The 15,623-nt window shown below is 33.3% G+C and overlaps 2 protein-coding genes across 2 annotated transcripts; both read right to left on the reverse strand.

Moving 5' to 3' along the window:
- Positions 1–3,328: 3,328 nt before the first annotated feature.
- Positions 3,329–7,710, reverse strand: LOC107431944 (cell division cycle protein 48 homolog). Its single transcript, XM_016042980.4, has 9 exons — positions 7,498–7,710; positions 7,172–7,337; positions 6,457–6,685; positions 5,577–6,343; positions 5,262–5,483; positions 5,070–5,141; positions 4,688–4,969; positions 3,963–4,322; positions 3,329–3,809 (listed from the first exon to the last, which is right to left on the reverse strand). Exons 1-9 carry the CDS (start codon positions 7,524–7,526, stop codon positions 3,519–3,521), a joined length of 2,418 nt encoding a protein of 805 aa, XP_015898466.1. The 5' UTR covers positions 7,527–7,710; the 3' UTR covers positions 3,329–3,518.
- Positions 7,711–11,928: 4,218 nt separating this feature from the next.
- On the reverse strand, positions 11,929–14,015 carry LOC107431905 (UDP-glycosyltransferase 86A1). Its single transcript, XM_016042936.4, has 2 exons — positions 13,365–14,015; positions 11,929–13,065 (listed from the first exon to the last, which is right to left on the reverse strand). Exons 1-2 carry the CDS (start codon positions 13,894–13,896, stop codon positions 12,143–12,145), a joined length of 1,455 nt encoding a protein of 484 aa, XP_015898422.1. The 5' UTR covers positions 13,897–14,015; the 3' UTR covers positions 11,929–12,142.
- Between the last annotated feature and the right edge of the window lie 1,608 nt (positions 14,016–15,623).

Consider the following 15,623-nt stretch of genomic DNA (forward strand, 5'->3'; position numbering starts at 1 on the left):
TTGATATCTACGTGCATGATATGATGTGTTTTCTCACCATCATTCATTATTATGGTATTGATATGATTTGATGTGCTTGTTACCATTATTTCGTCAGATGATTGCCAACTAACTATGTCCCTCTTTCTTTTCTCAACCAAACTTAATTTTGCTTTTTATTTATTTTTTTTTTCTTTCTCGGCAATGGTTGGAGAATTATTCTTTCTTTGGACGAGTTATATATCATTTTCCTACATAACAATATAGATTCTAGAATTGAAAAATGGGATAGTAAGATGTGAAAACAATATATTAGGTTTCCTTTTTTTTCCCTTTTTTTTTTTTTTTTTTTTGTTTATTTGACTTCCTCCTTCCTTTCATCAGAATTTTATATCGAACATGGTGCATTCTCAAAAAGAAAAAAAATACTTTATTATTGGACTGCTTCCAAAAGATGGAACAAGAAATTTTAATATTCATTTAATTGGGAAATATATCATTGAAATTCAAGTTCAAAAGTGGTTATAATTAAAATATCTACAATAGGCACCAAAAAAAAAAAGAAAAAAGAGTCCAATGTATGAAAACGAAGATACTAGATATTTTTGAATGAAAGGCGAGAGATAGGGGTGTGGAAATCCTTATTATGTAGATAGCTGAAGTTGACAGCCAACTTGAGGTTTGTAAGCAAAAAACAGAAAAGAAAAACCAATCGCAATGACCGAAAACCAGAAAACCCAAAAGAGTTTGTGTAGGAAATTAATGATAATAGCAAACGAGGACCCATTTAATTTCTTGTTTTCAAGTGGGGGCTGTGGGGGTGTGTCCCTCATATAGTAGCTTAGTCTAATCGCAATAGTACTACATCTATACTCTCTACCCCAACTATATGCATTTGCTTAATTTGTCTTAGCATTCAACTCTCTTATTCCATGCTATGCTTTATTATGAGAGACATGACTCCCTTTTTCCTACAAAATTTTTCAATGTCTTCGGCTAATTGACTAGTAGTAGTTACCTATAACTCCGACACCTTCGAGATTGGGGTTTTATTACTACAAAAATATTCAACACCAAATTAAGGCCACGAATTTCAAACAATAGTATTATATATGGTACAAAATGAGGGATACTGAGCTTTATTGAGTTGTACACATGCATGCGTTTTCCTCCATCTAATTATTAAATTGCAACAATTATTGTCATACACCGTTTTAAAGTCCAGACTGATTTTCCATTCAGTTTGGAAAACTTTATTTAGCTAATTTTTTAAAAAAAATTTCTAACAATTAGTTTAAACGATAAAATAATAATCAATAAATTAGAAGCATGGGTTTGTGTCTTTAACGTTCTTTCTTTTGTTATGGCTAATTTTTTGGCCAAAGAATTAATTAATAATATACATAATTTGTTAATATTGGTGAAAGAATTTGAATTTGAATTATTATCCCACAAAGCTTAAGAATCTTTTACGATTGAATTTTTCCCATAAAGATTCAGAACTAGTTCTTAATAAAGTTGTTATTCATCATGTTTATTTTAGATCTCAGCTGACGTAGGCTATCTTATAAAAAATAAAATAAAAAATTATATATATGTTTAATAGTTAGAAATAAATACATCATGAAAGGGAAGTGGTTGGTAAATTCAAAATTAATACTTAATATTAAGTACGTACAATAAAATGAAAATAGAAGCGATGAATGAAAATAGGAATTTCCTTGCTTGGCAAATGCGTGCGTGCATGTGTGTAATATTTTTTTTTTTTTGGTGAAAAGTGTGTATATGTATACAATATATGTACGTGTACAACATAATTGTGGACCCATAAGATATAGATCCCAAATTTTCAAGTGAAGCTCATTGGATTTCTTCAGTCTTGTACTGTTGCAAGTTTTTGTTTCCCCTAACAACGTCCATAATTTTACTTTTTGATGACCAAATTAAATAAATAAATGCGTTAGAGGGAGGAAGCTTCGTGTTTGAACTGAGACATTATGTCTTCCTAACTGGAATTATACCTTTTTAATATGTCTATGCTCTTTAAATCTTTTGATTTGCGACAGTACTTTTCTTTAGTAAATATCAAAAGAAAGCCCAACTGAACCTGATGAGTAAGTTAAATATAATTTTCCTTCTCAAAAAATAAAAAAAGAAGAAGTTAAATTTAATTTGTATTTTGCATCAGCAAGGAAATTGGAAAACCGTTAATTAGTGCGGGGTCTTCATAATAGAGATTAAGCATATTTAATATTTATACATAATAATGCAAAAATTAAAGGACGAGTAGTGGGGAATACAAAAATTAAAGGACGAGTGAAATGTACATGAGGAAAGAAGAAAGAGAAGTAATGGTCAACCAAAGAGGCAATTGTCAGAGTAATTTGTCATTTTCCAATTCGAAACCAAAAATCTCTGCCTAGCTTGCTGTATTCTAAATACATCATCTGCAGTCATGCCGGTGAATAATGAGCTTTCAAAATTATCAATTTTGAAAAGATTATATCGAATCGTCTCTTCTTCTTTTTTGGTTTTCTCTCTATCATATATGCAGTTCTCTCTCTCTCTCTCTCACAATATATATATATATATATATATATAGCTGCCACAAAATCATTTAATCTTGGTTTCAAAAACTTTTATGCTTCAATAGAATTAGTCACATATTCAAATAAAGCATTTTTATCCTCATCCAGTGAGGTTAGAAGTTGGAACCAACAACCTGCTCAATAAAAAGTTTGGCTGACCTGTTCAATCTCTCAAATCTTAATTTTTGGCGCCATTATATATCCTTATCCCACAGGTAAAAAGTCAATATTATTTGCTTTTTAAAACATGTGTTCTATCTTACGTAATAAAAAAAATATGTATATAAAGTTTAAATTAGAATCTTAATTACTTGGTCTCTAGCGAAGGATAGAGCATTAATTTGATATTGTGGTCTGGTTTTTCTTACAGAGGAGTAAAGACATAGAGTTGCAGCGATTTTAGTTGAAGAGAACCAAAGCATTCTCAATCTTCTTTTCAGGTTTACATTAAAAGTATTAAATACATAAATAAACATGACATATACATGTATGAAGCCTCACGTTGCCGTTTTGGGCTTCCCTTGCAGAAGGGGAAGCCCAACACCGCTTGTGTATTTTGGGCTTCATTGGACTCGTTTGCTCTCGCGTTGACTACACTATTTACATTTTGACTGGCAGAAAACGCACATTTTTTATTTTATTTTATTATTATTTTTTTTTTTGGGGGGCGTAATAGCGCACATTTTTTTCTAAATTACAAGAAGAAGAAACACATGAAAAGCAAGCATATTAAAGATGCCACCAAAAAAGATAAATTAAGATTGTTGAAGAAATAAAAATACTATATTTAAGATAAGAATTTTCTAGAGCCTTTTCGTGATGTCCTGGCAAAGATCTCAAAGGAAATATTCAACAGTATGCAAACATAAATAGGGCACAAATAGAAGAATGTTTATTTCAACAGAAAACAAACGTAAGTAGAACACAAACAGAAGACTAAGATCTAAAGATCTAACTATAGAGATCATCTTCATCGGCAGCACCAGCAGAAGTTGCAAAGGGGTCAGAGCCAGCAGCCCCAGAAGCAGTCTCTGCAAACCTGAATTCTGTTCCAAACCCTCTTGACTGCTGCAATGTCTGTGCGAATGCCTGGTATTTGCGGATATCAGCATCGCTCACGCTCCTACGAGCATACTTCATTGATTCTTCAAAATGAGCTGCCTTGATCTCTGCTACTTCATCCTCAACATCCTCCTCCATAGCCTCCGGATTATCCCTTCTCCTCCTCTCCCTCTCAATATCCTGCACAACAAATGACCAACTCATGGGTTATTATCAACAATAAAGTTAAAAGAAAGATAAATGTACCATTCAACTGAAATATGTTTGTGTGTGTGTGTATGTCTCTATGATTATATGAATAAGACAAAAGAGATTGATAATGAAGCATCATACTTTCTCAATGTTCTCTCTGATGGCATATTTGCAAGCCCGCTGGCATATTTCTGTGATATCTGCACCACTGAATCCTTGAGTGTACTTGGCAAGGGCTCTAAGGTCAACATCTTTGGAGACTGGAGATTTCCTCAGGCTGGCCTTGAATATCTGGTGACGAGAATCCTCGTCTGGTAGAGGGATGTAAATCAACTGATCAAGACGGCCTGGACGCAGAAGAGCAGGGTCTATAATGTCTGGCCTGTTGGTTGCACCGATGATAAATACTGTTTTCTTTGCAGACATGCCATCCATTTCTGTGAGAAGTTGATTCAAAACTCTATCAGCAGCACCACCAGCATCCCCAACGCTACTACCTCTCTACAAAATCAACCAGAAAGGAAATAAAAACAATGTCAGGAACCAAATTAATATTGCAATAACTCTCTTTGTTGAATAAGGACTGAGACACAATCACTATGAGTAGTTATTATAGATGATCAACAGACATGCATCATCACTCATTCTCATTTAATTTATTGAAAATCTGAAAATTGATCCTAGGACTAATTTTCATGTTCTTTCTTCAAGAATGCCATTAATTTTCTCCAATATGTAGAATTGTTAAATTAAAGATTTCTTTTAACCAAATCAAGCTTATGGCTAATAAATTCCAATTAAGGATTCCCTATAAACATCAATGATAAATACAAGGTAAAATCATTCAAATAAAGAAGTGTCCAAACCTGAGTAGCAATGGAATCAAGTTCATCAAAGAACAGCACACATGGAGCAGATTGGCGAGCCTTGTCAAAAATTTCTCGTACATTGGCCTCACTCTCTCCAAACCACATTGTCAGCAATTCAGGACCCTTGACACTGATGAAGTTGGCCTGACATTCGTTGGCTATAGCTTTAGCCAGAAGAGTCTTTCCACATCCCGGAGGACCATAGAAAAGAACACCTTTGGAAGGTGACATACCGAATTTTTCAAATTTCTCGGGATGTTCCACTGGATATTGAACAGTCTGCAAGACAAATAATACAGGAAAACATTACATTTTTATAAACAGTGAGATGGAAAAGAGTAATTATATATATCCGAGCAAGTGCAACAAATGCAATTACCTCTTGGAGCTCTCTCTTGACATTTTCAAGACCTCCAATGTCCTCCCAACTAACATTGGGCACTTCAACAACCTGCCACATCCAAAATTGATAAATTAAGCTATCCAATGTAGAAGATGCTTTTACAGAGAAAAGATAATAATAATATACACTCCTAGATAATCTGAAGACAATGCTAAAAACAATACTTACCGTTTCACGGAGGGCTGATGGATTGCTTGTCCCAAGAGCAGTTTGGAAGTGCTCATTTGTAACTGCCATTGAGTTGAGTATCTCTGCATCTATTGAATCATCTTCCAAGTCTATAACATCCATCTTCTCTCTGATGCACTGAAGTGCAGCCTCAGTACACAAAGCAGCTAGATCAGCACCAACATAACCATGGGTATCCTTGGCAATTCTTTCTAAATCAACCTGCATCACACAAACAAAAAAGAGTCAACAACTCAATTTGAATTGCAGGAGTGCATAAATCATTATAAAAAGAAATTCAGCATTTGATCTTACATCCTCGGAGAGCTTCATCTTCTTTGTATGAATACGGAGAACTTCGAGACGCCCAATTTCATCAGGAACTCCGATATCTATTTCCCTATCAAATCTTCCAAATCTTCTCAAAGCTGGGTCAATACTGTTAGGACGATTAGTAGCACCAATAACAATTACATGGGCACGAGTCTTTAGTCCATCCATGAGTGTCAATAGCTGGGAGACAATCCTCCTCTCAACTTCTCCATGTGTCTTCTCTCGTTTTGGAGCAATTGAATCAATCTCATCAATAAATATGATGGATGGAGCATTCTTCTCTGCTTCCTCAAAAGCTTTCCTCAAATTACTTTCACTCTCTCCAGCCAATTTAGACATGATTTCTGGTCCATTGATGCAGAAAAAGAATGCCCCAGTTTCATTGGCAACAGCTCGAGCAATCAGAGTCTTACCAGATCCAGGAGGCCCATACAGCAGAATTCCTTTTGGAGGCTTCACTCCAATTGATTTAAATAGCTGTGGATGCCTAAGTGGCAGCTCCACCAATTCACGAATCTGAGCCATCTGTTTTCTCACACCACCAACATCATCATAACCAACCTCATCCAGTCTATCCTCATCTTCCCTTCTCACAGGCTCCCCTTCACAGAAGATTTCAGTGTCAGGGGCAACAACACAGTACTCAGCAGGATCAGTCTCAATAACCTTGAACTCTACGCTCCTCATTCCTCCTCTCACAAGGAAGAGATCACCTTTTCTCACTGGGCGGTATGCCTCCAGGAAATAAGCTGCAAGAATAATGACGTAGTGAGAAAAAACTCATCCAACTTTCATAATATAACAAAAAGATTGAAATTTAACTCAGTTTTAAAAGACAACAAAAATGTTGAAAATAACTCACGTTTCAAGTATGCATCAAAAAGATTGCCAGTGAGCCCTTCAATTGTGTCATCCACAGGAAGAATGTGAACACGCTTTCCATATTTAACATCAGCACACTGGTGCACGGAGACAACATCTCCAAGCCTAACCCTTAAGTTGTTCCTTACGACCTTGTTCATCCTGATCTTTGGTTCATCACAGGTATCATCAGCAAGGGCAATACAGACTGTGTCTCTCCTTTTCTTGCCCTAAAGCAGATTAACAATAACCAAATATAAACCAAGTTATTAGAGTACATGGGAACTCACCACACTGTTGACAGAAAGAAACATAACACAGAATAGCAAGTACCACCTAATTCATGCACTCCCGTGATTTTCAAAACACATTAATTTCTGATATTTAACACTCCATTTATGTTTTCCAGAACATGTCAGGGTCTGATTCTTTTTTCCTTTGAGTAACCATTAATCTTTGGAAAAACTTCAATGGATGCAAGACCAAAATACTTTAAAAAACCACAAGAAGACCAATACTTTAAGAAACCACAACAGACCCAGTTCTTAGATCCCAATAAACAAACAAAAAGAGTAGCAGAGCAACATTCCAAAAACCATAAATTCCAATAAGCCCTAACCAGAATTCCCAAAAACTGTCAATAACCTAAAACTGCAATTAACCTAAATTAATTAAAAGAGATAAAGCGAGAAACTTTATGGGCGTAGAAATCAAACCTTAATCAAGATCGTATCGCCGCGAAAGAGCTGAAGCTTCTCCATGGTATCCGGATGGAGCGCGACGACGGAGTTGTCATCGTTGACAGCCTCATCCACAACTAGGCGATTGGGCGCTTTCTTCCGCTCGAGAATCGCCGTGTTGAAGTCCCTCTTCGTTCCCTTACTGAACAAATTTTCAAAAAATACAATCAGAATCAGAACCCAAAAAAAAAAAAAAAAAAAGGGGGAAAAATAAAAAAAGAAAAAACAAAACAAAACAAAACAAACAAACAAACAAATAAAAATCGGCGAGTGAGAATGAGAATGGAGATCTGAGGGCTTACGAGTCGGATGATTCAGCTTGGTTTGACATATTGGTAAGCAGAGCCGATTTGAAGAAGACGAAGAGAGAGTTGGGTGCAGAGCAAAGAGGTCGAAGAAGACGAACAAAAATAGAGAATGGTATGGGGATCTGAAATGCGGGGTTGGGATATTTATAAGGAGATAGCCAAGCTACTCCCTTTCTTGTTAGGAAAGAAAAGTTTTCTGTTTTCTCTCTCTTACTTGCTTTTGAGTCATAGAATGCAATGCCAATACCTCTTTTTTATTTTCCTTTTCCCTTTAAAATTAAAAATCCAATTCCTATTTCTTTTTGTTAATTCCTATTTATGTAACAACAAAAATAAATGTGTTATCAATTATTGATTAATTTCATAATATATTTATAATCTTTATATATTCTTAACATTTGAATTTTTAAAAAAAAAAAAAAAAACTGGTGTGTGATTTATTTAGGTACTGTAGTCTTTTATCTAATGGTTATGAACTTTTACTAAAATTGTTAAATTATCAGAATACAAACTTTATTGATGTACAATTTTTAACAATTTTGCTGGAATTAGGATGGTGGGTTTCCTTTTTAATATTATATATATATATATATATATATATATATATATATATAAAGTTTCTATTTTTAACCATTTTAAAATAGAAGCTAAGTAACTGGAGCTCCCAAAAAAAAAAAAAAATTGGAACTCAAATAAAAAATAAAAAAAGTGCCTATTTTTCGATATTGAGGAGAAAATTAGAATTACCACTATGAATACTATTTTTTTTTTTTATGAATAAGATAATTAGTTGATTTATTTATTTATTATTTTCTTAAAACAACGAACATTGGATGCAAATTGCAAATCCATCGGCCCACTCAATTTGAAGATTCACTTTATTAAATTACAAAGTCTAGAATGTTCGAAATTGTCATTCTTTAGCACCTAACCAAACAGAACTTTATTCAAAGTCACCGTCTAATTTAATTACCAAAAAATTTACAGCACTTTAGCTCAATGCCAATTGGGTCATTCAAAGTCTTTTTTCGGTCGTCATTCAACGTTTCTTGTTAGTGATTTTTCATTGTTAAAACTTAAAAAATAAAAAAGATTTTTTTTAATATGAAGAAATTCCTTATAATTTGAGAATTAATTAGTGATTTATATTTAATTTTTCTAATTAGGCCCATGAACATGAATATAGGAGGCAACGTATCAGCCCACTAACCGCACAAGTCTACAGCCCTTTGAGTCCGGTATAGAGGCATTTTCATTTTTCTGATTCCTTCTACTGTTTTGTTGTTATTATTATTATTATTATTATTTTTTTTTGTTTTTTCCTGGCCGCGAGATTTCTTTATTGCTAATTTAACCTTTATCACAACTAATCTGGTAATGCTTTTTTTTTTTTTTTTTGAATAAATCTGGTAATGCTGTTATCCTGCATAATTCTGCACTTATATATTTATCAAAAAAGAAAGATAAAAACTTTTATTTCAATCAAAAGCTGCTACAATGCAATATTTTTAATTTTATTATTAAAAAGTAAAAAAAAAAATTACAATAATAATAAGTACTTAATTTCTCCATATTATATGGTGAGAACGGAAATGTTATTGTACAAGTGATGTTGAATCCAAGGATTTTATTATGCTCCCCTTTGTTTCCCTACCTTTTTTAGTCAGAGCATTAATATTTTTTCTTTCAAATTCTCAAAAAAATCTGGAAGATACAGAAACCAATCCCTTTACCCTCATTTAAGTAAGTAAATACTAGAATTGACATTGACATTATTCTAAGCCTTCTTGTTGGGAAAGAATAAAAATTAAAACTAGAAAAGAACATAGGTTTTCTATAGGGCCTGGACTCAGCCCATTGAATATGAACAATCCATCTAAAATGGCTACTGGGTATTTCTTAATGAGCTTAGTTATATGATCCGTCCCAGCAGGCCAATGCCCATTAAATTGAGAGAGTTGTTGGACGACGTCATTTTGAGCTACTGACCTGTTGGACCACTGAATAATAAGCGGCTGAGAAAAGTCTGCACTTTGACAAATTCGAAAAAGGCCCTGCAAGAGAGCCAGTGGGATTACTTTGTCTGCATGTCTCGTAAATAATCATAATAATATTATTATTATCATTACCAAAAATAATAATATTATTATTATATTAAATTACTATTAAGTAAATGATCGCTTCGCTTTCTGCCGCGATTTTAATTTTAGAGGTGCACCAGGAGAAATTTCTTGGTTTTTTTTGGGGTCCGGGTAACGATTGGCCACCAAACTATTCCAAGTATTGATTAATTTGGAGAAAATTAACAAAAATTAATGTTTGTTTAATTATTTTTGAAAACCATTCTTTTGTATTTCTATTCTTCTAAAACACATAGATCAAAATGGCATATCTGTGATCAATCTTTCTTTTCTTTTTTTTTCACCAACCTACTTAGCATTTCAAATATATAATATTTTTCTCTATTTTTCTTAAATTCAATTAATATCCCAAACATATTATATAATTTTATAAATCACCAAGTAACGCAAAATTTTCACTTTTAAAACGAATAAAATATATTAAAATCACTGTAAACAGTTAAATAAATCAAACCAAACGTCTCTGAAGAAAATATATAAAACACAAACATATATATATGATTGGAGCAACTTATGATAGGAGGATATGATTAATCATGTAATTGCTGCGTGGTTAGCTGAGGTTGATTTTGGATAAAATCATGATTAAGATTTCTAAATGAGGATCTACAATATAGGATGATGATTGATGTAGTTTCCAAAGTTTTTGAAACTCCTTGATTTTTCGTTATTTATTATAAGTAAAGTGAAAATAGAGAGGAACTAGACGACCATTTGGTATTGCAAGTCAACATGATTAATAATATCCTTCAATATCATATCATGAAAGGATAAGTTTAGAGTAATCAATATTTTTTTATCAAAATTTTAATATCAATAATTTGATATTTTTTAATTAGTTTGTTTTTCTATCAATATAGGACAATATCAATTTAATCACTATTAAAAAATTACCATATAATTAGTTACAAAAAATTTGATAAAAAAATTTAATATCTATGGTATTGTCCATTATAAAAATATTTATAATTTGAGGCTTTATGTCCTTCAAATGCTACATAAGTATACATGATATTGAGCTGAAACTAATTAGGGCCATTGATATATATATATATATATATATATTTATTTATCCAATGATATTGTATTGAAAAATCCTATTAATGCAAGTAAATAAAATTAGGAGTGGGCAAAATCTAAATCGGCCCGACCAAACCGATCGATTCGAACTATTTGATTTGGTTTGGATTAGGTTTAAGTTTTTAAACGGATCGGTTCGGTTACGGATATAAAAAATCCGTTATATTTGGTTTGGGTTGCAGATTGGAAGAAATTTTATCCAACCCAAACCAACCCGATCCATCTTACGTAATATGTTTTATGATTGAAGATTGATAATTAAAAAGATTTAAAAAAACTTTATACAATTTTGATCTAATATATAAAATTTATATTTTAAAATAGTATAAATAAATTTATTAAAAAAAAAGCATAAATAAAGAAGTTTAAGACGAGGTCAAACATGAGGCCCAAACTGATCCAAACCGTAAATCCAACCCAAACAGACCAATGCCTATCGATTTGGTTCGATTTCAGGTTGGACATGGCGATTGATTCGGTTCGATTTCATAACCAATCCAAACCTAATTGGTCAATTCGGTTTAAAAAAGCCCATTTAACCGAACCGACCCACCCCTAAATAAAACTAGCATGTCCACAATGTATGTTTTGGAGCTTAACATACAAATACTAACAGAAAAGAAATAATATATGCCAAAGTTGTATTACCCGTTGTTATATAACATAGTTTTCTAGCATTAACATTTACCATAAAAAAAAAAAAAAATTATCTAGCATAAACAGTTTGAGATGGCTATGTGTATAATATGTAGCGGTACTAGTCAATTAATTTGTCTTACTTTAATTAGGAGGACATCGCATACGTTCCATGGTTCAGTAGAGTAAAGGAAGCCTACTACTTGAACTTCTGAATGCTTCATTTTTTATGTCCAAACTAGCAACCTAATGACGATTGATATATAATGGAAATTTTTATTTCTATTTATTTATTTATTTATTTTTGTTTAGAAAATATATAAAGGAATTGATCAGTTTTTTCCAGCATATTGCTGCACCCACTTGGCAAATTTATAAAAGCGTGTACAATGCTAACATATTATTCGGTGAAATTTATACGATGTAGGTTGTAAATAATTAGTAAATACTAATCACCGGTTTAATTAATTTTTACCGTAGACAAAGAATAAAGACACGTCCCCAACGACCAAGTGGGACATGTGTCAATTAATGTGTATGAATATGCAAGTGAAATTGCAAGGTGGCGGACCAAGACCAAGACAATGCAGTGCCCCATATTATGCAATAATCAATACTTGGCGTCAGCCAACATTGCTCCTCTAGCTACACACCAACCATTTATTCCATTATTAAACTTGGAATAACTGCAAAAAGACGACAAATCAATAAAACCCCACCCAGACAATTCCACATTGTCCCTTCCTATCTATCAATTCTCATACGTCTATGAACATCATTCATCAAATAACGAGAAGTCCACGTCGCTTTTCGATTTTAACCTTTAGCTCACTGACGAATTGGCTGAAATTATTTTCCGATGATCCACTGTGGCTCAATGCATTCTCTAGTGTGTTTCTAGCCTCTTCGATCTTCTTCATCAGTTCACCACGGGATTTTCCACCCATCAGTCGGTTGATTTTCTCCGATACTTCTTCCCTCGTGATGGGTTTGTTATCAACGAGGTTGATTCCTATCTTCCAATCGTCAACCACTAATTTTCTATTCGTAAACTGATCTGTCAAAAGTGGATAAGCTAACAGTGGAATCCTGCACCATATGCTTTCTAATATTGAATTCCATCCGCAGTGCGTTATGAACCCTCCGATTGCAGGATGCGAAAGCACTTCAATCTGACAGCACCACGTCACGATCAACCCTCTACCTTTGATTTTATCTTCAAATCCAACGGGTAGGATATCGGTTTCATCAGAGCTTACGATATCAGGACGAAGCACCCAAATAAAATTCACTTTACTAAGAGAAAGTCCGTAAGCTATTTCCTCAATATCTTTCTTACTAGCATGAGCATAGCTACCAAAAGAGACGTACAAAACAGAACCATTACGCTTGGTACTTAGCCATTGACTACAGTCTGACTCGGACCACATGTTCGTAGCCACAATGCTTTTGGAAAAGCCAGATGGAAAAATAGGTCCTATTGCAAAAGTTGGCTGCTTTTCTTGCAACGCTGATATTGTGTTTGGTTCAAGCTCTTGGACTGTGTTGATAAGAATAAAATCTGACTTTTTAACATCAGAAAATGCTTTGTTTAAAATCTGATGCACCGTAGTCGACGTATCTGTGGCTTGAAGATATGACATCAAATCCTTTGGTTCAATTGCAGGGACACCCGGTATATAAGTGATGACATCTTTGCGATTATCTGATATCAAAGATATTTCGGCATAAAAACATATATATATATATATATATATATATATTTATATATATCAAAGATAAAATTTTTGGTGGTATATAATCGAGAGTAAAGTATATACAATATTGGTATAAATTACATGTAATTGGACACAAATCATCATAATATGATAAGGCTAATAAAAAATTATACAAATATATATATATATATATATATATGTGTGTGTGTGTGTGTGTGTGTGTGTATATTCTTAGAAAAGAAGAGGAAAGGAAAGAAAGTACAAGAGGGCAAGCGAGCGTGCCTACCAGGAGAATCGAAATGACCATTTTCTTTGAGGAGGTCCATGTGGTAGTAGAGGGTAAGAACCAAAGCAGGTTCAGTCCAGAAGGAGATATTAACAAGGTTATACTTTGCGGCTATCATAGAAAAGAAGGTGAAAAAGGTATCGGCAATTAAGCAAGTGAGTGGGGGTTCGGATGAAGGGACCATATCGTCCAAGAGTTCCTCAACATGTGTGGGAAAAACTTTTGGGAAAACCTCCCAGAAGAGATCATGGTTGAGAGACCTGTCGAATCCAAGTGGGAAGCCATCGCCGATAACTTGGTAGCGAATGTCTAAGCCGGATTTACGAGCTTCCGAGAAGATGTCATCATTGTCGGTGGGGTTGGGTTGGGAGATTTTGATCTGGTGATGAATGAAATGGGTGTTGATGAAAGTGATTGTGAAGCCATTGGATGCAAGCTTGACGGCGAGAGGAACGGAGGGGATTACATGGCCTTGGAGAGGATAGGGAAATAGAACTGCATGAGGCTTCTTTGGATGAGTGTTGTTCTCCATCTAGGAGAAGGAGAGAAAATATGAGAGGCAAGGGAAACGAGAGAGAGAGAGTGTGAGAATTGATGTTGTGTATGGCTATATATAGATGAGGTGGAGCTACATGCAAAAAATGAACTGATAAAAGTGATGGCAAAGCCACCGATGCTTATGATGATCAATCAACGTCACAACCAGCCTCTAATTTTTTTATCCCATGAAGCTTAATTATTAATTTTATACATGCACTTTACCATAAGTTTTTTACATATTAATCATTTTGTTTAAATAAAAACATATATCTAATCTATCATTTCAATATTGATGTCTTATTGATTGGAATATGAAAACAAAATAAATAGATAAAAAAATAAGTTTTAACTTTTTCTATTATGATAGTATTAAATTTTTATTTTTTTTTCGTTTTCATCTCTACATTAAATTATCTAACAGGTTACAGGAATCCCAACAAATCTCTACCAAATAGTATAATTGGTTTTATGTTTCTCTTTTTTCTTTCTTTGCAAAGCAGTAGGGTCTTCTGGAGAGAGAGAGAGAGAGAGCGAGAGAGGGAGAGAGAGAGAGAGAGAGAGAGAGAGAGAGAACTCTCGTGAACTCTTTATTGAACATTCTCATAATCGCTCTCTGTTCAACAACATTTTCATTGTTGTTCTGAAAAGTATTTCAGAAACAGACAAAAAGTAAAAATAAAAACATAGTTGACTGTATAATTAATAATATTAAAGTATTTTAACAACTAAACTATAAAATCAGACCAAAAGAGCAGGATAGGGCCTTAGAGAGGGTGGTAAAAATTAAGCACTTAAAAATATTCATATTTGTGCTGACTTAGAAATTGAAGTCTAATCAGACCCAAAACAAGAATTTTTGATAACCTATGCAAATCATTTGTATGTAATAGACTGAATTGCATTTTGAGATGGCCGCAAAAAGATAGAATGGGTTGGATCAATATGGGTTGGGCCTGTGCTTTTCAGCATTATCTCTTTATGTAAAGCATTATTTAAATTTTGAAAATTCAATAACACATCATAACATATGGTCCTACTTCAATGGAAAAAGGGAATTTTACTTAGATTTGTTCGAATTTCAGATGTGGACGTTTAATTTAGTGGTTTTACTACCCGTCCAAACCCTTCACTTTTAATTATTATCTTTTCCTAATTTGATGACTTTTCCTAATCTGATGACATTTACCAATTGACAAATGAAAGGTCAAAATTTATTATTCCATCCTCACTTGTTTCTTTTATGCTATAGAAAATAAATGATAACAATAAGGAAGAAAAATATTTGATGCCCACTCAATTAATTTTGAAATTAATTAAAATCATATTTGGCTGTTAGATGAAATTTATAAGTCCTCAGACAAAGGTCCTTAACCTTGCTCTCCAGTAATTTTCCAGTTCTTGAACCAATAAAACGCTAAGCCTATAATATCCTACACGCAACAGCACTCACATAAACAACATTTATTGTTGCTCTATTATCCTAATTAACTCTTGTCATATCTAATACACATTGATCACACTGGTCTTCTACATATTATTAACATTTAAATTAAAAAAAATATGTGATTTATTTTTGAATAAATGCTAATAAGTAATATTCAAAAATAGAGAGTCTTTTTTTTTGGTCTGATTATCAAATATCAAAGGGTGAATTTAAAATAAAATTGTGAAGTTAACAGGAGACTCACTTTGATGTAAAATTATAATCGCACTTCCATT

This window comes from Ziziphus jujuba, chromosome 11 (assembly GCF_031755915.1).
Source record: "Ziziphus jujuba cultivar Dongzao chromosome 11, ASM3175591v1".
NCBI lineage: Eukaryota > Viridiplantae > Streptophyta > Magnoliopsida > Rosales > Rhamnaceae > Ziziphus > Ziziphus jujuba.